Source organism: Caretta caretta, chromosome 8, assembly GCF_965140235.1.
Source record: "Caretta caretta isolate rCarCar2 chromosome 8, rCarCar1.hap1, whole genome shotgun sequence".
NCBI lineage: Eukaryota > Metazoa > Chordata > Testudines > Cheloniidae > Caretta > Caretta caretta.
The window spans coordinates 44,032,106-44,054,947 of record NC_134213.1 but is presented as its reverse complement, the minus strand read 5'-3'; the positions used below and the strand labels follow the sequence as shown (position 1 = coordinate 44,054,947).

The 22,842-nt window shown below is 43.1% G+C and overlaps 1 protein-coding gene across 4 annotated transcripts in view; it reads left to right on the top strand.

The window, feature by feature from the left end:
- The window catches only part of TEDC1 (tubulin epsilon and delta complex 1), a 201,261-nt gene that overhangs the window by 108,237 nt on the left and 70,182 nt on the right, over nt 1-22,842 (top strand). For 3 of the 4 annotated variants that reach the window (XM_048862429.2, XM_048862430.2, XM_048862426.2), the window contains 2 exons: nt 667-753; nt 13,829-14,041. In XM_048862429.2, coding sequence (XP_048718386.2) covers nt 667-753; nt 13,829-14,041 — 300 coding nt within the window. The remainder of the gene's footprint in view (nt 1-666; nt 754-13,828; nt 14,042-22,842) is intronic. The other variant, XM_048862428.2, reaches the window with a different exon arrangement.

The following is a 22,842-nucleotide window of genomic DNA, read 5'->3' as shown; positions in this document are numbered from 1 at the left end:
CAGTGTGTGGAGTGTGGCTGAGCCGTGTTGTTAATTTTGGTATCTAAGAAGCACATGAGGTTTCAGGATCTACATGAGTAAAGACCTTTTTATGTATGAGTTGTATTGTCTTGATCCCTTCAAAATGACATGTCAAGCCACGTTCGTGTATATGGGCTTTATGGTTATTGTATGGCTGGGGAGTGGAATACCTTATGGATGTGAGGAAAAGCTTTTCTTCATTTCCATGCCATATTTGCATAGCTGGGATTTACATTGCTTCCCATTAAATAATGTATAGTGCAATCCCCAGTCATAGCAGCATATAGTCAGAGGGAAGAAATTGCTGGAGTATTGGACACATGACTCCGTTCCTCACTGTGTACCCCATTGCCTTCTGAAAGAAGCATTTATGTTTGCAGTTCAGAATAGGGTGAGATGTATACATCCAGACAAGTTTATATGTATTCTAAATCCTTATATCTTTAGCAAACCAATTTTCTGCATGTAAATGTCAATCTATAAGGTGCACTATGATGAACGTGTCCTACGTAAGAAGTGGCACCTGGTATGTGATTGGCTAGCCTTCATTATTCAGACCAAACAGATGTTAAAAATTGCACTTTATATGTTGCACAGATGACTAAATGGGACTTGATTTTCTTTTCTTTTTTTCCCCCTCCCCAGTTGTTGCAGTCACTTGAGTCTGAAACCTCTCGATTAGAAGCCTTTCTGGAATGGAAACGACTGGAACCAGTTTATTGGCACTGGATGGTAATGAATCAAACTAAATATTAAGGGTGTAGTTTTCTTACATCTAACAAACAACTGACTGCTCCTCAAACATTCTTCCCATATATGTGGAAAAATGAAAGTTGTCAACAACCTGTACAACTTCCTTTTGAAGATGAGGCCAGTTAAATTAAAGGACATATTAGATCTCCCTTATCATTCTAGCCTCTGTTGTATGACTTACTCAGATAAGTTAAGAAACTGGAGGGAAGAGAAGCTGAATTGCAGGCATCTACAGTTATCACAAATGGAAATGCCTGATCTTTTATGTTTTCTTAAACATAGCAGTCACACATTTTGTTATAAATTAAATGGATTGTCAGAAGAGAAACAGACTCAAAGACAACTAAATTTGTAAGCAGTTGAAATTTCAAACAACTTCATTTTTCCAGCCAGATAGTGTGTTGAAATCCCCTTGAACTATGTTGAATGATCATCAGAAAATCAGTGTCTTCCTTTGTGCATCTTATGACTTCTATACATCTCACTTCTGTATTAAACTTTCACCCATTTACAGCTGCTGAAAATAATTCTTAAACAGCAATTTAACAAAATGAGTTACAGAATTTGTAGAGGCAGGACCATTAATTGTCAGTGTACCTTATTCTATACAGAGAGTAAAATAAAGGAGTAGAAAATCATCTAACCTGTATTGAAAAGTACTTCAAAACCCACTAGCACGTGTGTGTTGTCAGCAAAGGTGATTGTTTCTATAATAGCTGGTGCTTTATTTATCTCTATTATTGTGCTGCTCTGAAAAGTATCAGCATTAGGATTGGCACAGATCCAGAATCATACAAGCAAGTGTTCAGATCAGGCAAACTGTAACTGCAGTTGCTATGGAGCTTTGATCTACTCACCAGGGGCCTGCTACTGTGAGGCGCTGAGCTGGTTGTGGAGGGTATGAGAACATCATAGGATGGGCTCGGCACCTCGCTGGATGAGGTCCTGAATAAATACTGGCCAATAATACATCGTTATTTGAAAATCTAACACACTATCATTCCTAATTGGAAATGTGTATTTTCTGTCAGTCTGTGGGATCAATTTCTGTTTTCTTTCCTTTCTGTTTTTGTTGTTCTTGAATGCTGTAGAACATACTAAAGAACCCAGATAAGATGTATTTTGACCCATGTTGTAACTCTATCTAGCAAAATTATCATAAGAACTTTTTGCATTAGAAAAAGGTTATCTGGTTTAGAAAACAAGTGCTTCTACATTTCTTAATTCCACGCTACTGTGGTTTTCATTTGACCCCATCCATTCTCCCCTTAAGAAGCAAGCCACAGTGTCTCTTTGCTTGCATCAGCTACTTTTCCTGATGAATTTTCCCCATATATTTATCACCAGTTGCATGGGATACTTCTATCTGATTTCCTGTTTACTCTTATGTATAGTTTTCTCAACTTTTAGATTACATCCTCTAGTATTTTAAGTCATCACAGTATAAAAATATATTTCTATCAACTGTATCAATCCCTTTCATATTTTGGAGGCCACCTTTTACCAGTGAGCATAAACTCCGATTCCTTAACCTTTCTTTATCATGTAGATTGTTCCAAGTAGTATAATCTGTGCTGTCAGCCCCTTTCTGTGGAAGTGTGCAGAACTGCACCTATTATCTCTACAGGAGTCTACATACTTTAGAGCTAGGCTAACAGTCTCACTGCCTTGATTTATATTCGGTCCATTTATATTCGGTCTCTTTAGTTCTTTGAGATGATCTCTGCACATTCCCACTCTGGGAATGCACAGAGATCATCTCCAAGAACTCAAGTTACAGGAGAGTAACCTTCTATTTCTGATTTCTCCATTTTACTGTGGCTGTGTGTTGAGCTGATGGACTGAGTGGTTCCCTCACAGTAACCTGCAGCTCTTCTGTTCACTGTGGGGAATGGCAATTACATTTAGTTCAGATTCCCTGATCTGCTTCCTTACTCCCAGATTATTTAACATTTTTACAATGAATGGCCTCTTCTCTCCAGTCATCTATGCCAGCCAAGTCTCTTGGATTCTGGCTGTCACATTCCTCTTTCCTTTCTCTGTCTCCAGGCTTTATCTCATCTGCCAACTTGAAGACTTTATTTTCAGAACCCTTAAACTCACAAGCATGGAGGCAGAAGCCGTGTGAGAAAGGCCTGGTGTACACTCCATTCCAACAAAAATATATTCTATTCTCTTTGTCTCTTGCTCTCATACAGTTTTCTACCCAGCCCCTCACACCTTTCAACTTACCATTTTAGGTTTATTTATCTTTCTAGTATAACCAGTCATTAACAGATTTATATATTGAGCTCACCAGCATGTTCTATGCATGTGGAGTCCAGAACATCACAGAGACTGTGGTTCCAGTAAATGACTGGAGTGCAGGAAGTAAGTTTCTTCTTGTCCCCATCAGTATCACCTCTGTCTTACCAGTGTCCAGCTTTAGGCAACTGCTCTTAGTCCAGATGCTGTTTTTTGGCCAGACGCTGAGAAAACTGGAGGGGACAAATGCAAACAGCATGCCAGACAGAACCATCAACCAGCATGTAATGCTGTGTCAAAGTTCAGAGGGACATCTACAGAATCTTGGATAAGAGGAAGTCATCCACCTGAACAGCCACTGCTGTCTTGGTTTTGTGCCCTGGCCTGAAATGTTGTTGAGAGGGATCTAGGATGCTGGCAACTGGTAGATCAAGTTGAAGTCCGTTCTTTTCCAGCTTCTCAGACAGCTTTTTCAAAAACAGTGGGCAGTGTTTTGTGATATTGCTGGGGTTGCATATTAGTGTCTTAAGTGTTGGCTGGAGTGATAGATTCCCTTCTTCACAGGAGATGTTGACTATCCCTGTTATCAGGAATACTGGATGTTTTCAACCCTTTCATTGGCCAGGACTGGCCTGCATTAGAGTGGCGGGTGGTGGCCTGGACTGTATTTTGACCTCAGGGACATCTTGTTGTCTGAGTGGGATGAATTCTTAGAAATAGGGTGGTGTTGGTCCAGTGCTCATCTTGCTGTACTTGATGTCCCCAGAGTCTGTCCTGATGCAAGGGATCTTTGAGAAATGGTTTGATAGTTCATTGCAGCAAAGTGAGCATGGCTGAGTTCTGTGACCAGATGGAAGCAGTCTGAATTACAGGCCTGTGACAGAAGAGAAGTTGGTCTCTGCATTTTGAATGGTAATGACAAAAGTTTGTAAGATTTCCTTGTGGTGAAGTCTCTCTTTGACAGATAGCATTCTGTGTTTGCCTTCATCAATATCTGAGCCTGCTTTCTTCCTGATTTTTCTATGAGAACCATGCAAATCCAAAGAGGAATGTCCTTCCTTTACAGACACCTGTGGCTGGCCTGTGCCAGCTGACTCTGGCTCATGGGGCTCAGCCTTAAAGGGCTGTTTAATGGATGTGTAGACATTTGGGCTGGGGCTGAAGTCCAAGCTCTGGGACTCTCCCACCTCACAGGGTCAAGCCCAAACGTCTACACTTCAGTTGAACAACCCCTTAGCCCAAGCCCACTGGCATGGGCCAGCCATGGGTTTTTAATTGACATACCCTCTTGCCGGGCTGCTCAAAGACGTGAACCTAGAAATGAAACTGTCCTAGAAATGAAGAAAGGGGGCAGGAACTAAATGAGACTGCAGTGTCAGCTAAGGCTTGTAGGGGCAAGAAAAGGACAGCAAAATGTGTTAATGCTACCAAAGGGTTTAAGAATGGCTGTTACAAATCTGTCAGTATAAAAATGCTAGAGAGGAACTAGGCTCATTCAGTAGTGAGGGAGATTAAATTAATTAGGTTTCTAAAATAGCTCTGCTACTGAAATGCTTTCTAAAATTCTAGTATGAAAAATAGGGCGTGGGGAGGACTATATAATATGGATAATTAACCATGAGAAATGAGGAGCTGTTGATAAAAAATGTTAAATTTGGGGATGGGGGATGGTAAAAAAAGTAATTCTGTATAAATCGGCATGTCTAGATTACTTAAAATTTGACTGAATAAAGCCTTGGCTTAGAATTTTGCCTTAAATATTTAAATACTGAACTCCCAGTCTTAGGGCAAAATAGTAGGGTATGATTGTGTAATTAAATACTATACCAAACAAATAGGTCTTATTATCACTAAATCAAAGATGGAAATTATGAAAGTTAATTTACCTACTGATTTTATGTACTTGGAAGGAGAAACCTTGAAAACTGTTAATAAATTTAATTATATGGGTAGCATAATTCGTGATACTGGTGACAGCATAGGTGAAGCAAGTGCTGTATTTAAAAAAAACTTAACACAGGATGAAAGTCTAATGTGATTAGCAAAAACACCAAACTTAAAATCTTTAGAAGCTATGTCCTAAACATCCTCCAAGAATGAGTCCTGGAAAAATAAGTCAATCCAGCACAAACTTAACAGCTCTCAATGTATGTGTCGGCTTAGAATATTCAAAGTAAAAGGGACTGATAAAATAAGTAATGAAGAAGCACTAGAATGGGCGTCATTACCGACAACAATACAAGAAGAGGTGTAATCAGGAAGGCCAAAACACAACTGGCGTTGCAGTTAGCAAGGGATGTGAAGGGTAACAAGAAGGTTTTCTACAGGTATGTTAGCAACAAGAAAAAGGTCAGGGAAAGTGTGGGACCTTAATGAATGGCAGAGGCAACTTAGTGACAGATGATGTGGAAAAAACTGAAGTACTCAATGCTTCTTTGGCGTCGGTCTTCGCAGATAAGTTCAGCTCTCACACTTCTGTCCTGTGCAAGTATGGTGAGGAGGTGAGCAGCCCACAGTGATGAAAGAACAGGTTAAGGACTATTTAGAAAAGCTGGACATGCACAAGTCCATGGGTCCAAGATCTAATGCATCCAAGGGTGCCGAGGAAATTGGCTGATGTGATTGCAGAGCCATTGGCCATTATCTTGAAAACTCATGGCGATTGGGGGAGGTCCTGGACGATTGGAAAAAGGCAAATATAGTGCCCATCTTTAAAAAAGGGAAGAAGGAGAACCCAGAGAACTACAGACTCACCTCAGTCCCTGGAAAAGACATGGAGCAGGTCCTCACGGAAACCATTTTGAAGCAGTTGGAGGAGAGCAAGATGATCAGGAACAGTCAACATGGATTCTCCAAGGGCAAGTCATGCCTGACCAACCTGATTGCCTTCTATGATGTATTAATAGGAGCATTGCCAGCAGATCGAGGGAAGTGATTATTCCCCTCTGTTCGGCACTGGTGAGGCCACATCTGGAGTATTGCATCCAGTTTTGGGCCCCCCACTACAGAAAGGATGTGGGCAAATTGGAGAGAATCCAGCAGAGGGGCAATAAAAATGATTGGGGGGTTGGGGCACATGACTTACGAGGAGAGGTTGAGGGAACTGGGCTTGTTTGGTCTGCAGAAGAGAAGAGTGAGGGGGGATTTGATAGCATCCTTCAGCTACCTGAAGGGGGATTCCAAAGAGGATGGAGCTAGGCTGTTCTCAGTGGTGGCAGATGACAGAACAAGGAGCAATGGTCTCAAGTTGCAGTGGGGGAGGTCTAGGTTGGATATTAGGAAATACTATTTCACTAGGAGGGTGGTGAAGCACTGGAATGGGTTACCTAGGGAGGTGGTGGAATCTCCATCCTTAGAGGTTTTTAAGGCCCGACTTGACAAAGCCCTAGCTGGGATGATTTAGTTGGTGTTGTTCCTGCTTTGAGCAGGGGGTTGGACTAGATGACCTCCTGAGGTCTTTTCCAACCCTAATCTTCTGTGATTCTAAGTAGTCTAGAAGAAGAGCTGGACATATTTGGCACATCTTTTAAGAATGCCAGATTATATGCTACCTAAAAAATCATTTCTTTGGTGACCCCAGTGCAAGAGATGGATAGGCCTCCCTAGAGCAATGGTGTGCAAACTTTTCCAGTCACGCCCTCCCTTATCCTTAAAAGTCTGTCCATGCCCCGCCTCCATTATTGCACAGCCAAGGCTACCTCAGCAGTGCGCTGTTTCTACCTTGCACACAGGCTACATTGCTAGGGCAGGGCCAGTACCTCCTCCCTCAGGTTTTCAGGGTGGGGGAAGGTATGTGTGATGCTCCCTGGGGGTGGAGCCAGTACTGGGAGCAGAGGCTGCTGGTAATGGCAATCAGTGTGTCACATTGACCCACAGGCTGGGTTACCTGCTGAGGTGAGTAAGGGGGGGGGGTGAAGACTGTACTTCCTCCCTGGCCCCGTGGGGGCTGGCCTGGGCCCTGCTGTGCGGGGCTGGCACCAGCCGCCTAGCACTAACGCTCACCCCTGAACATTCCTCTGCACCCCCCTTGGGGTCGCGCTCCATTTTGCCCACCACTGCCCTAGAGCACACTCTGTAGCACATTAATGGCTGAAGCAGCATCATTATGTCTGAATATAAAAGACCTGGAAAAACGAGGCCAGGTTTCATTGGTGGATCTTAGCAACCTTGTTTGGTTCTAATTGGGTTCAGCAGCTACCAAGGTGTTTCTAATCTCCTTATAGCGGGTCTGAAGGGCTTGCCCACAAGCCTCTCTCTAATCTGTCTATCCCTTCATAGAATACAGTATCAGTCCCCAAAGTATCTTCATGCTCCACACAGCAAAACACAAGGCATATAAGATCCAAGTGCGCTCTGCTGCTGACTTGCTGGAGACCTGTTGCTCTGAAATGATTAAGGCTCTCACACTCTTAATTTTCTCCAGCTTCAGCAGCTGAGTTTTTACATTTCTGTAACAAAATACCTGTGTGGTGAACTCCTCTATGTGCATGCATGCTGACTGCATTCATTTTCAGTGTGCAGCTAGCTAGCAGTTTGGAGAATTTTCAACTACAACTTCTCAGCTCTTTGTTTTCAAATGTTTGTTACATTGTTTTAAAACAACTTTTTAAATGTAATAAACAGATATTATTACAAAATATAGATATTAGTAAAAACGAGGAGTCCTTGTGGCACCTTAGAGATTAAAAACATTTTTGGGCATAAGCTTTTGTGGGCTAGAACCCACTTCATCAGATGCATATTAGCAAAGTATTGGACAGCATTACTAAAGCAGTTATTAATAACTATTTCCATGTCAACTTGGAAAATTCAGATTTCAACCACTTTTGAGTTAAATATCAAAATTAAAGAACAGGACAAATATATATATTTTTACCCTTTCAGCACTTAAAAATGCCTGAGAGGATTTTTGCCATCAAACAGAGACCAAGCATGGAAAACTTCAACTCTACAATTTTTATGTAAATGTCATTTTATAGTCTATCTAGCCTTGTCACATCTAGGGTACAGTACAGGCACCTCATTTCAAATGTTTGCAGCTTTTCTGCAGATGGTTTGTCAGTATTCTTGTTTTACAATTGTCACCTTTCTTGAAGAGTGCTACAGTGGTTGAGCGTTCCCAACATTCAGGTACTTCACCCTTCCTCCAATTAAGGTTGCGCAGTTTGCAGAGGAGCATGACAGTGCCTTTTTTGCCATGTTTTAACAGTTCAGGCGGTATACCATCTGGACCAGGTGCCTTGTCATTTTTCAGAGACATGATTGTGGTTTTGGTTTCTGTTTCCACTATATGTTGTTAGTGTCTAAGGTGCCACAACTACTCCTTTTCTATATGTTCTTTGTTATTGTCTTTGCAGTTGATGGTCTCAGGGGAAAGTTGGGTCCATTTGACTCTTCACATTCAGTAGCTGATGAAAATATTCTTTTGATCTTTATCTACTATATAGCTGACTTGTTACATGTTAACTTTATTGATAAGTAATCTAACTTCCTGAAAAAGTCCTCTTATGTTCCTTTTTTTAAAGTGTTTGTTTTTCAAGCTGTTAGCTTTTTCTCTGAAGCCACTCAGTTGTAGTCTTTTGGAGAGTGACTTTTAGTTCCTTGCTGAGCTTTCTGCATTTGTTTTTCTACTGAGAGTAGTCTTCAGTTTACAGATGTTCTTGATACACTTCTGTTTTTTCTTCTTGGTAGGTTTTGGGGTTTGCAAAGGTTGAGTGGATTTCCTGCTAGCAGATCTTGCTGGTGAGTCAAAACTGGCAGGGACAACCCCATGGTACCTTAAGTAGGAGTGGGGATCAGACTAGGCCACAATTCCAATGTGCTTCTCCAATCTTCTCATGGGGCAACATGGGCACCCTCAATGGGTAACTGATAGGAGGGGCTGCCTAAACTTGGGGTGGCTGGGAGTCTAGGTACTCTCTCAAGCCAAAAAACTGGCAAAATGCGCAAAAATCAAAACAACGTCCGTACTGGTTCAGATGACGCCCAGCCTTAAAAGGTCCATGCCAGCAGTTTGGGAACTTTGGCAGTTGTGAAACGTTTGCTAGGAAAGAACAGATTGCACAGTACCAAAATGAATGCACATTGGAACATGGAATGTGAGAATGCAGTATGAACTGACATGGCTACAACTACACTGCAAAGCAGGAATGTTAATTGGTGAACTTGAAACTAGAGCTGCATCCTTTCCCATAGACATTCTCAGTATTTGTGAACCCCACTGGACTGGAAGTAGCAAATTCTCCATAAAGCATTGTAAAATCATTTTACAATGAAAAGATAGCGTTCACAGAGAAGGCATTTGTTGCATTCTGGCATGCAAAGTGAGGGGCTGTGTCACTGCCTGCCCCACAACGTGGGTGCTGTAGTTCCCAACCTGGGCCACGCACTAACAGCCTAAGAGCATGCAGGTCACTTCCTGAGTGTCTGTGTGTAACCACAGACCTGGTCCAGCAACTGTGACCCCAGCAGCCTGTCAGCAACTCTCCAGTCACACTCTGGCTTCCACCACCCTTGGTTACTGCCTGCACAGTGACCCCAACACACTACCAATCCCAAATTTCCCCAAAATATGCATTCTGCACTGTCCCACCCTCTCCTGGGCAGTTCAGGTATTAAAAGTCCATTGCCCCTGTAAAAGGCCAATATTCAACAGTTTACTTCTTTAGCTGGAGTTACCAAACAGATCAGTTTAAACACAACAATGGATTAGTTTAGGTTAAAAATAAAACAAGTTTATTTAATTACAAAGAGAGATTTTAAGTGAGTACAGTGTAAGGTATTAAAGTCAGGAATGGTTACAAGAAAAATAAAGATAAGACGATTCCTAGTAGCTAGAACTTAAGAAGCTAGAATTGGTTCAAGGTAAAAATCCTTACCACAGGTTCCCAACAAAAGGGCTGACCAAATTCTCAGGTCAGGAGTTCTCCACAAAGTCAAAGGGCTGGTTCCTTCGTCTTCTAAGGTGCATGAGAGAGAGAGAGCTCTCTGTTTTCTGCTCTTTTTTTTTTTTAAATATTTTAGTGAACCTTTGAAGTGGATTCTTCTGAGGGCTACCCCCCAAAACAAAGTTTAGTCAAACTGTAAAGAACGTGACTTGGAGTCTAGTGGTGAAGAAGGCTCCGTGTTCTTTCTTTTCACCCCCCTGTGTTTGATGTAATGCAAATTTGCCTGGTCTCCTGCCAACTCCTCTTCCTGCTGCCTTGAGGACCATGTTTACTACATATATGTAAATTGAGATAAACAGACGTGCCTTGGTTTATGATAGATCTAGGTCCGGATTTACACCTTGCGAGCCCCTAAGCACCCCTGGGTGGATGGGCAGCTGCGGGGGCCCCAGCTCTGCACTTCCCCCCACCTCCCGCAGGAGCTCAGAGCTCCAGGGTCTCTCACTGCCTGTGGCAGCTCGGAGCTGTAGAGGGGGCACTCATGGTGGCTCAGAACTCTGGAGGTCCTGCTCCTGCTGCCCGGTGGCAGCCAGGAGTGTCGAGCCACCACATGCAGTGGAGTTACTCCCGACTTTTAACTTTTAGGCACCCCACCGCACAGCCCCACCACCACAACTGCCCACTGCCCAGTACCCCAACACCCACAGACCTCCCCCATCCCCCACTGTCCAGAGCCCGACACAACCTTCCCCTAGAGACCCACTCTCCCCCGCCCTTCTGCCCGCCAGCCTCACTCACCAGCCCTGTTGGGAGATGACTCTGTCCTCCAGGCTGAACCAGCAGCGTGGTCAGGGCCGGTCGGGGATCACCATGGCCCTTTGGGAGGAGCACAATCAGCCAGGTTGGAGCAGGAGCAGGGCCTGCCCAGGTCGGGTTCCCTCAGGACCCACTTGCCCAGCAGCGCCCCCTGCGTTGGACTGCTCTGAGTTCTTCCCCTGCCACAGGAGGCTGCTTCACCTTCCATGCTGCCAGGAACGCTTCAGCCGGGCTGTGTGGGGCCGTCTCCCCCTCATCTGGCCCCGCCCCCTGCCGGGAGCCAGGAGCAACAAACCTTGAATTTTTAGGCACCCCTAGAACGTTGGCATCCCTAAGCTTGAGTCTACTGTGAGTAACTGGAAATCCGGCCCTGGATAGATCTGTTTAACAACTTTTGCTGAGTCAGGCCTGTGTGTATTTGAACATGTGCTAACTATATTGTACAAGGCGATTTCATAACTTTACATATAATATTGCTACATACATTTCACCATGCTGTTATTGACCAGTGAGTTATTTGTTTTCAAATGAAACCTCACAAGACATATATTGTACAATGATTATTACGATAGTGTGAAGGGTGTGAGTACAAGGGTGCTTTTGGTCAGAGTTGCCTTTATATTATCAGAAAAAGATTACAGTTCTTTGAAAAGCTGTAGGTTCATGTCTTCACATATAATGAGCATTAAACTACCAGGTAAAGGTGGTCCTGTGACTATAAATCACCTGCAACATATGCAGAAGAAAGTACCATAAACCAGTTTTACACTGAACTTCAAGCAGACATTTCACGAACCCCATTTAGAGGTGGTTTCCTTTCATGTTATAGCAGTCTCTGATGATGACCCAGCATATTTGTTTTAAGAACACTTTCACAGCAGATTTGACAAAATGCAAAAAAGGTACCGATGTGAGATTTCCAAAAATAGCTACAGCACTCGACCCAAGGTTTAAGAATCTGAAGTGCTGTCCAAAATCTGAGAGGGACGAAGTGTGGAGCATGCTTTTAGAAGTCTTAAAAGAGCAACACTCTGATGTGGAAACTACAGAACCCAAACCACCAAAAAAAGAAAATAAATCTTTTGGTGGAGGCATCTGACTCATGATGAAAATGAACATGCGCCAGTCCACACTGCTTTGGATCATTATCAAGCAGAACCCATCAGCAGCATGGAAGCATGTCCTCTGGAATGGTGGTTGAAGCATGAACAGATATATGAATCTTTAGCGCATCTGGCATGTAAATATCTTGCAACGCCAGCTACAACAATGCCATGCGAATGCCAGTTCTCACTTTCAGGTGACATTGTAAAAAAGATGCAGGCAGCATTATCTCCTGCAAATTGTAACCAACCTTGTTTGTCTGAGTGATTGGCTTACCAAGAAGTAAGACTGACTGGACTCATAGGCTATTAAGTTTTACATTGTTTTATTTTTGAATTCAGTTTTATTTGTACATAATTTCACATTTGTAAGTTCAACTTTCATGATAGAGATTGCACTACAGTACTTGTATTCCCGCATGCTCGAGCAATATTTTTATACTCCTCCCTAGTCATCTGTCCAAGTTTCCACTTCTTGTAAGCTTCCTTTTTGTGTTTAAGCTCACCAAAGATTTCTCTGTTAAGCCAAGCTGGTCGCCTGCCATATTTGCTGTTCTTTCTGCACATCGGTATGGTTTATTCCTGCGCCGTCAATAAGGCTTCTTTAAAATACAGCCAGCTCTCCTGGACTTCTTTCCCCCTCAGCCTCGCAGTTCCCTGAGGGAGTCAAAGTCTGCTTTTCTGCAGTCCAGGGTCCGTATTTTGCTGCTCTGCTTTCTTCCTTTTGTCAGGATCCTGAATTTGACCATCTCATGGTCACTGCTACCCAGGTTGCCACCTGCTTTTACTTCCCCTACCAATTCTTCCCTGTTTGTGAGCAGCAGGTCAAGAGGAGCTCAGCCCCTAGTTTGTTCCTCCAGCACTTGCACCAGGAAGTTGTCCCAAACACTCTCCAAAAACTTCCTGGATTGTGTGTTCACTGCTGTATTGCTCTCCCAGCAGATGTCAGGGTGATTGAAGTCCCCCATTAGAACTAGAGCCTGTGATCTGGAAACTTGTGTTAAGTGTCTGAAGAAAGCCTCCTCTACCTGATACTCCTGGTCTGATGGGCTATAGCACTTCACTCTTGCCCGTTTACTTTATGTAGAAGGTGCTATTCTGCTGCTACTACTACTAATACTGACGAGCTTCAGGACAAATCCTCAGGCCTGGTCTACATTTAAATAGCTGCAGCACTCAGGGGTGTGAAAAATCCACCCACCCGCAAGAGCTGTAGCTATGCCAATCTAACTCCCCGTGTAGGTTCAACTAGGTCGACAGAAGAATCCTTCCATTGACCTAATTACCAGTGCTTGGGGAGGTGGAGTTCAGATAGCAGCAGACAAACCCCTTCCATTGCTGTGTCTACACTATGGAGTTATGCTGGCATAGCTATGACATTGTAGCTTTGTTATTACAGTCCCTGTAGTGTAGACATGGCCTTAGATAGCCATTGTGCACTGAATTCAAGACTGATGCTTGTATGGGTAAGTTTTAAGACAAAACAGATTAACTGTTTTAGGCCAGAGTTTGAAATAATCACTACTCACTTTGAGTGCAGTAATTATATTAATAATCCTTAAATACGTATATATATAAAAAAATTCTCCCTCTAGTCCTGACATTTGAACATAGAGGTCATAAAGAGAACACCCCTTCCTCAGATCTCTGGAGGCCATGTTCAGAGCTTCTGAAGCACTGATCTGTGACCATCTTACATTCCATGGATTGTGTTTGGTTTCAATAACAGCAGTGCAGTATAGCTTACAGTAGGCAGTTTCCTGTCCGTTGGGTGTTTGCTAATTCAGAAATACCTTAAAACATGTATTTATTAGCAAGCTGAGCAGGTTCTGTTCAGTAATAGTACTGTTTTTTTAAATATGTGGAGTAACTGTGTCTGAGATCAGCACAGTCAATTCACAGTAGGTTCTTAACATTAAATATTGGGGAAACACATGGCAAGCAAATTATTTCCGGTTGGTACTATAAAGTTAATGAACTTTTACCATGTATTTTTTCCTTTAGGAAACTGTATTAGATACCCTATCTGAAGATGCGAATACATTCAAGTCAGAAGATGTTTGTAAAGAGAAAAACACTTTGCCAAATGCTAACTTGTGTTGCCACATTGCTAACAATATTATTGGAGAAATTGACAAATTGACCAAAGATCTAGTGACTCTACATGATGGGCTGCATGAGCTAGTAACTTGCAAGAAGTCAGCATGGTATGAAAAGGTAAGGATTGTATTTATTTCTTGACTTAAGGAAAATACCTCATTGTTCCATTTTATTGTCATGGACAAGATGACTGCTACTGTGTATGAACCATGAGCTGATTCTCACCACAGAACTCCTGTGACTCTTACTATGATTATTTATTACTTGTTTCAGATAATGCCCACAGAGTGTTAAGTGCTTTTCAAACAAAAAATAAGGTACAGTCCCAACCCCAATGAGGTTATATTCAGAAACCAGACAGATATGGTGGTCCCTACTCCAATGAGGATACATTCTGAAACCAGACAGATGTGCTTGCATAGTGAGGGGAGGAGTAAGAGGATAGTGACTATGGAGGAGAGGGAGGCAGGAGAGGATGGGATCATTGGGCCTAATGGAGGGGAAGAAGAGGACATCAGATGGGAAATCATGGTGTTTGTGGTGGTGGCAAAGGAGGAGAGGTTAATCAAAGAGAAGTGTGGGCGGTCATGGCAGGTGTTAAGGCTGAATCCCCACTCTGTCGCTTCGAGTGCAGAAGGTGGGGGCCCACAAGGATTCTAAAAATAAATACTGGCCACTCCAGGTTTGTATTAAACTCCCAAGGTTACAACTTCTGTCTGACCTTGGCTTGGTAAACGCTGCCACTACCTAAATGCAAAAAATCACACCTTTGAACCCAGGAAGGAGCACTTGAGAATTCCTCCCTGTGTGGTACCCTCAAGCCCTCCCCGGGGGGAAGAGCTGAGAAAGAAAACAAAGGAAATTAGCTGTTGCCACCAGCTAATCAAACAGTATATGCACAAACCTGTTAGGACACCAAAAATCCAATCCTGTTCTTAAAAAAGGTAAATTTTATTAAAAACAAAAAGGAAGAAACTACATTTGGAACTTAGGCTTTTGCTAGATTTTAAAAGAGCAATTCCAAAAATTAAGCTCCCAAAATAGCTTTCTTGGGGATTCAGTTTAAAGGTTGCAAGCAAACAAAAGCATCTGGGGTTTGCACAGTGGAGTCCACAAGCCTTAAAAAATAAACAGAAATAAACCTAACTGCATCTTCTAAACATTCCCTGCCTTCCAATGATTCCTTCTAGATATGGAAGATAATTTTTCATACCTGGTTCAAACCTTACACAGCATTCCTGCTTATAGCATTGCTGCTCCGTGTCCCTGCAGCCCAGAGAGAACAGACAAAGGGGGAAAAACCAGGAGTACTTGTGGCACCTTAGAGACTAACAAATACACTAAAGTCTCTAAGGTGCCACGAGTACTTCTGTTTTTTTTTGCGAATACATACTAACACGGCTGCTACTCAGAGACAAAGGGAAAGTTTCTTTCCTGATTCTAAAAAGTTCTACCTTCCCATTGGCTCTTTTGGTGAGGTGCCCACTTCTTTTTTTTTTTTTTTTTTTTTAATTAACCTGTGGGCTTGTTAACCCTTTACAGGTAAAGCAAGTAGAGAACAGCTACCAAGAGGAATTTTATAGCTAACTGGCTGGCTGGGTGTCCATAAAAGGGAGCTACCCCCACTCCATTTATTACAGCAGGTCTTGTCAGTTTTCACTGAGAGGGAGTCTCCTAGAGATGGCTGAGGAAGTTGAGAGGGAGGAGGTTTTCAGAAGGGAGTGGAAGGTTGCAATGAGGTAACAGGAATTGAGTGGGAGTCAGCAAGAGAGGAATAGTGTTGCTTGCCCAGGAATACAGTAGAACTGAAGGAGAAGAGAACACAGTTGAAGTGGAAGAAGTCTTTGTGGCCAGTGGACTTTCTCCAGGGGCATTCAGTGGCCAGGAGCAGGAGAACATTGGGAGTGAGCCAAGGTTGTGGGGTTAGCGAAATGGACTTCATGGTGGGACAGGCAAAAGAACCAAGTGTAGTGGAAGGATTGGACATCTGACATTGGAGTGTGGAAGAGAAGTCCTAGAAGTTGATGGATTGGAGCTCATGACAAGGCCAGGTGGAAGAAGGTGAATCAGGGAATGTGTGTGTTAAGGATCTGGTGGTGGTTGTAGAGGGGGAACTCGGATATTCGGAAATGGTGAGGGGAGCAGGTGTAATGAAGACAAGGATGGATGGGTAAGTGGCCCTTCTGACAAGTGGGGTTGATCCAGGGTTGAAGGTCAAATGAGTCAGAGGGGGAGGAAGACAGGATGTTGAGGTGTCAGACAGGAGGCTTAAGTCATGAAGGATGACTGTCATGAGAGGAAGAGACAGCAATCAAAATCCAAGAAGTTGGTTGGAAAAACTGCAGGGTGAAAGACAATAGGGCATGGGGAGAATAGAGGCTAATGGAGTGTTGATCAAGAGAGTGAGGTAGAAGTTGCTGATATATGGATAACAGGTACATGAACCATTTTGGGGTGATGGATGTGAGAGGAGAGGTCACCACAGGAGAGAGCAGCTGTGGAGAGAGTGTCATGTGGGATCAAAAAGCAGGGGAGATGGTTGCAGTTAGCTCTTTCCCTTTGTTTGGCTGCTTTGTACGGGCTGACCACTGTTTCTAAAGCTGTGATTGCATTGGCCAACCAATAGCATTCTTCTGTTGAATGGGAAAATCTACTTTAAAGCAATAAGGGAGCTGAGATTTTGAACTTTAAAAAATAAAATTCCAGTGTATGGTTCCCGGAGCAAAGTAAACTCTGACTTCTATATATATATTACCATAAATGCTGTTAAATACTGCCTTCATATTAAATAATATTAATGCCATAATAGCGTTGTGTATTTAAAATCTCCACTTTAAGATTGCATTAATGTAACTTTTGGGGTTTCATTTCCTTACTTTTATAAAAGAAAAAAGTAAGGATTCATTAATTGCACATTGAAATAAATGTCCTGGATTTCAGAGTAACAGCTGTGTTAGTCTGTATTCGCAAAAAGAAAAGGAGTACTTGTGGCACCTTAGAGACTAACCAATTTATTTGAGCATAAGCTTTCTTGAGCTACAGCTCACTTCATCGGATACATACTGTGGAAACTGCAGAAGACATTATATACACAGAGACCATGAAACAATACCTCCTCCCACCCCACTCTCCTGCTGGTAATAGCTTATCTAAAGTGATCACTCTCCTTACAATGTGTATGATAATCGAGTTGGGCCATTTCCAGCACAAATCCAGGTTTTGTGCTGGAAATGGCCCAACTTGATTATCATACACATTGTAAGGAGAGTGATCACTTTAGATAAGCTATTACCAGCAGGAGAGTGGGGTGGGAGGAGGTATTGTTTCATGGTCTCTGTGTATATAATGTCTTCTGCAGTTTCCACAGTATGTATCCGATGAAGTGAGCTGTAGCTCACGAAAGCTTATGCTCAGATAAATTTTAGTCTCTAAGGTGCCACAAGTACTCCTTTTCTTTTTGTCCTGGATTTGTGTACTTGGTTGATGTCCTGGTCATACGTTGCAGTATGTCTGAGATTCAGTGAATGTAATGGAAGGTATAACCATTGAAACAAAGGCAATACAGTGAGATGTGATGTTAAAAGGATGGTTTATCAGAAGTGCCACCCGTTCCACATCCTACAAAGAACCATTCTGTAACACTAGATGACAGCGCCTTTTGGGAAGCAGAAAGTCAGATGATTCTCCATCAGTCTTTCTTATAGCAATCCTCCCAGCTGTCAGTAGTCCTCCTTACGCATAATACGGTCTCCCCTCAGTCTGTCTTATTCCTGCGGGCATGCTGAATGCCGAGCCTTCTCTAGCCCCCACTCAAACAATCTTCTACCTCTTCCCCAGGAGAAATGAGATTCTTGTGAAAAAAGACTGCAGAGGGAAGAATTTGATGTGTCAGAAAAGAGAAGATGTACAGTAGCCGGTGGAGTCAGTGGATACTGACTGATCTGTCTTAGATATGGATCGGTCCTGGGTTACTGAGGCCAGAAATAATCTTGGATCTCTTAAGAAGATTCCCATGGGTCTTTATTACAGCCTTGTGCCCACTTGCTTAGATTGGATCGTATAACAAAAATGTGTGCATCCACAAAGTATGCTATTAGAACCACTGTATCTCAGTCACGTGAAAATCTATTTTCATCCAACCACTAAAGGCACATCTCCAACTTTCATAGCTTATTTCCTTTGTAAACTTCAAGTTCTTGTCACCTCCCACTGAATCTTTAGGTCTTTTTTTTTAAAGTTCCCAAGCTTTTTATTAATAAATGCAAAAGTATGTTTCCCCACTCTCTTCCGTCTTGAAAAGGGTGAGAGCATTTTTGCTGAAACTTTCAAAATAAAAAGAAAAACCTGAGGAGAAACTTCCCAAACTTCAGCCCTAAAGTAAAAAAAGCTTAGCAAAGGAATAAGCATCTGAAAAAGGCCTTCTAGAACAAAATTTTTTGGCAGCCTGACTGTAGGCATTTCTCAGTGAATAGTAATGGTGATGTCTGCTTTTCATCAGAAAACCAGCTCTTTGTTGACTGATTATAATTGTGACATAGAAAGTAATTCAGCTACTCATATGGTCGACTTTTTAGTTAGTTTGCACATAGCAGGTCTTTTATTTAAAATGATTTGTCCTAAATCCCTTTTTAAAATTAAAAACTAGCTCTTGGGTGAGAAGTTTTTGTCATCCTGCAGCTCTTCTTTGAACTTGTGGTTGGAATGACATTTTAATCAATCCAAACTCTGAAAGAATTTCTCTGTGCATAAGTACCAATTGCCAGACTTCTGCCACCTCGACTGATGTGACAGTTTACTGATACCTGTGTGTGAGGGAGTAATAGGTTCGGAAACTTGGAGGAGGGGAGAGAGAAAACATACCTGTATATCCAGAAATGTGACCTGAATTCTAGGCTTTATTCCATCTAGAATCAGGCAAAAACTTTGTTCTTTGGAGACATTTTCAGGGTTTGCAAAGGATCAAAAACTTGTATGAAATGACTAAGTTTTAAAAATGACTCTCTGCTCAGAAATAAATTAAACTGTAAAAGCAGAAATGTCCTTCTTCCAAAGGAGAAATTGTTCTTTGTTTGTTCTTTTCTGAGCATTTCATTTATTATTTACTCCCCAGTTTGAGAGGGGATTTGGTTTCAAGCTGAGTTAAACATTCAGAAATGCACATTGAAACACTGAAGATGTTTGACTGTGGATGATGATTTCTTTAGTTTTATTCAGATAGACACTTACACCCTGCTGAGTTTCTGTGAGGCGTGTGATGCTGCAACTTGGGAGTCTTCCGTGTTCTTCAGCAGTCCAAGTCAAGCCAGAATCCCTTGGGGTTATGGTTGTAATTATGCTGTACTGCTACTAATGAATCTCTTTTGAGGATGAGGTCGCATCGAGTAGATCTGCTCATGTGAAGTTGCGTATACCCCTCCATACAACTCATTGTGGTTGCATGCTTGCCCAGTCATGAATCTGAATATTGAGGCTTATGAGTATACTAGAGATTATTGCCCCAGGCTCATGCCATAAGTTTTCAACCATGACTGTATGGAGCACTGGAACCCACTACTTTCTTTGTGTACGTTGTGGTGCATATTCCCATTCTGTGCAGGTATCATCTAGGGCTACTGGTAGTTGTGCTTTTGTATTTTTCCTGTTTCTTCAGCTTGCTCATTAGGAACAGTATCTGCTGGGTGTCTCATTTCTTGAGGTCTCATCTCTCAGTGTATATTTTCTTTACTTTTGCCTCTTCTTTGTAATATTTTATGGAATGTCATGGCTCTAAGGTGCAGGTGGCAGCCCTCAGTTCCTCAACTGCTTCCAAAAGTCCAGTGAGTGAAACCTGCTGACACTTTGAGTGGTTGAGTTGGTGGTGTGCCTCCCTCTGCTATGGTTGAGGGTTTTGTTTTCTGAGAGGTGTCTCATTATGTAGTAGGGAGGAAGAATAGGGCCTTCTGGAAAAGGGCCACTTGCAATAAACTAGTGTAAGCACTGACTGGATCTCTTGAAGGTCAGCTCCTGTAGTGAGCCCCTGCATATCCCACAAGCCCAAGAGCTGTGCCTCATTTAATCTGTCTCAGAACGTGCTCCTTATTATGGGTGCACATGGACATTGCTTGGAACTGGGCATCCCATGTAATTTACCCCTTCCTCCCCTGAGAACCGGACTGTCGCACATTGTGCTGTGGAGTGTGCTCTAGGTAGGCCTCTCCATCTCTTGCCCTGGGGTCACCAAAGAAATGCTTGATTAGGTAGCCTATAATCAGGCATTCCTGAAAGATGCCCCAAATATGTCTATCTCTTCTTCTGGACTACTACTTGTATTGTTATAAGTAGTGGTTTCCATTCTGGGATCTCTTCATTACTTATTTTATCAGTCCCTTTTACTTTGAATATTCTACGCAACACATGCAGCTGTGACGAAGGCAGAAGTCTTTAGTGCTGTCTGTTTCAGAAGTGAAACAGCAGAGAAGGCCAGCTGCCATGCCAAAGTGACTCCCAGGGCTGGGGAACAAACAAGAGGATACTGCCATCATACAAACCCAAGGAATATCCAAGCCTCCTTGCCATACCTTCCTGTGGACTCCTAATCCTGTTGTTGAATACGTTTACGTCAGCTTCCCAGACTCACCTGCTTGTGCAGCCCCCTGGGGCCAAAAAATTTTAAGGCCTGAGTTGGTGACATAACAACACTGCTGCATCATCTTCTCTGCTGAGGTCTGAGGCCCTCCTAATCATATTTGGCTCCAGGGAGCATTGGAAGCAGGTGAGTTTGGGAGAACTCATGTAAGTACATCCAAGGACAGGATTAGGACTGTATACGAAGGTGTAGTGGGATCTCGCTATTTTTGTTCTGAAACCAGTGATCTATGAAGTGACCTGGGATTCCAGAGAGGGCTGGCTGGACAGATCTTTTCAATATGTTTTGGAAAGTGATATTTCCAGGACCCTTGAGTGCAGAGCTGTGCCATGTCCCACTGCTCTGAATGTGCTAGTGGAAACCATTTTAAAATCAGTTATTGAAAATAATTTCAGGACATGGTCAGTTTCCCCATGGTCATGGTGCCCATCGGGTGCAAAATATTGTTTATTCCCATCAAAGCACCTTTCATTCCCTGGGATGACCCCATCTCTAGTTTATCTAATCTATGTATATCATAGAATCATAGAATATCAGGTTTGGAAGGAACCTCAGGAGGTCATCTAGTCCAACCCCCTGCTCAAAGCAGGACCAATCCCCAACTAAATTATCCCAGCCAGGGCTTTGTCAAGCCTGACCTTAAAAACTTCTAAGGAAGGATATTCCACCACCTCCCTAGGTAACACATTCCAGTGTTTCACCACCCTCCTAGTGAAAAAGTTTTTCCTAATATATCCAATCTAAACCTCCTCCACTGCAACTTGAGACCATTGCTTCTTGTTCTGTCATCCCGTACCACTGAGAACAGTCTAGATCCATCCTCTTTGGAACCCCCTTTCAGGTAGTTGAAAGCAGCTATCAAATCCCCCCTCATTCTTCTCTTCTGCAGACTAAACAATCCCAGTTCCCTCAGCCTCTCCTCATAAGTCATATGTTCCAGTCCCCTAATCATTTTTGTTGCCCTCCTCTGGACTCTTTCCAATTTTTCCACATCCTACTTGTAGTGTGGGGCCCAAAACTGGACACAGTACTCCAGATGAGGCCTCACCAATGTCGAATAGACGGGAACGATCATGTCCCTCGATCTGCTGGCAATGCCCCTACTTATACATCCCAAAATGCCATTAGCCTTCTTGGCAACAAGGGCACACTGTTGACTCGTATCTAGCTTCTCGTCCACTGTAACCACTTGGTCCTTTTCTGCAGAACTGCTGCCTAGCCATTTGGTCCCTCGTCTGTAGCGGTGCATGGGACTCTTCCGTCCGAAGTGCAGGACTCTGCACTTGTCCTTGCTGAACCTCATCAGATTTCTTTTGGCAAAAATCCTCAAATTTGTCTAGGTCCCTCTGTATCCTATCCCTACCCTCCAGCGTATCTACCTCTCCTCCCAGTTTAGTGTCATCTGGAAACTTGCTGAGGGTGCAATCCACGCCATCCTCCAGATCATTTATTAAGATATTGAACAAAACCGGCCCGAGGACAGACCCTTGGGGCACTCCACTTGATACCAGCTACCAACTAGACATGGAGCCATTGATCACTACCCGTTGAGCTCGACAATCTAGCCAGCTTTCTATCCGCCTTATAGTCCATTCATCCAGCCCATACTTCTTTAACTTGCTGGCAAGAATACTGTGGGAGACCATTTCAAAAGCTTTGCTTTAGTCAAGGAACAACACGTCCACTGCTTTCCCCTCATCCACAGAGCCAGTTATCTCGTCCTAGAAGGCAGTTAGATTAGTCAGGCATGACTTTCCCTTGGTGAATCCATGCTGACTGTTCCTGATCACTTTCCTCTCGTCTAAGTGCTTCAGAATTGATTCCTTGAGGACCTGCTCCATGATTTTTCCAGGGACTGAGGTGAGGCTGACTGGCCTGTAGTTCCCAGGATCCTCCTTCTTCCCTTTTTTAAAGATGGGCCCTACATTAGCCTTTTTCCAGTCGTCCTGGACTTTCCCCGGATCACCATGAGTTTTCAAAGATAATGGCCAATGGCTCTGCAATCACATCCGCCAACTCTTTTAGCACTCTCGGATGCATCGCATCCGGCCCCATGGACTTGTGCTCATCCAGCTTTTCTAAATAGTCCCGAACCACTTCTTCCTTCACAGAGGGCTGGTCACCTCCTCCCCATGCTGTGCTGCCCAGTGCAGTAGTCTGGGAGCTGACCTTGTTCGTGAAGACAGAGGCAAAAAAAGCATTGAGTAAATTAGCTTTTTCCACATCCTCTGTCACTAGGTTGCCTCCCTCATTCAGTAAGGAGCCCACACTTTCCTTGACTTTCTTCTTGTTG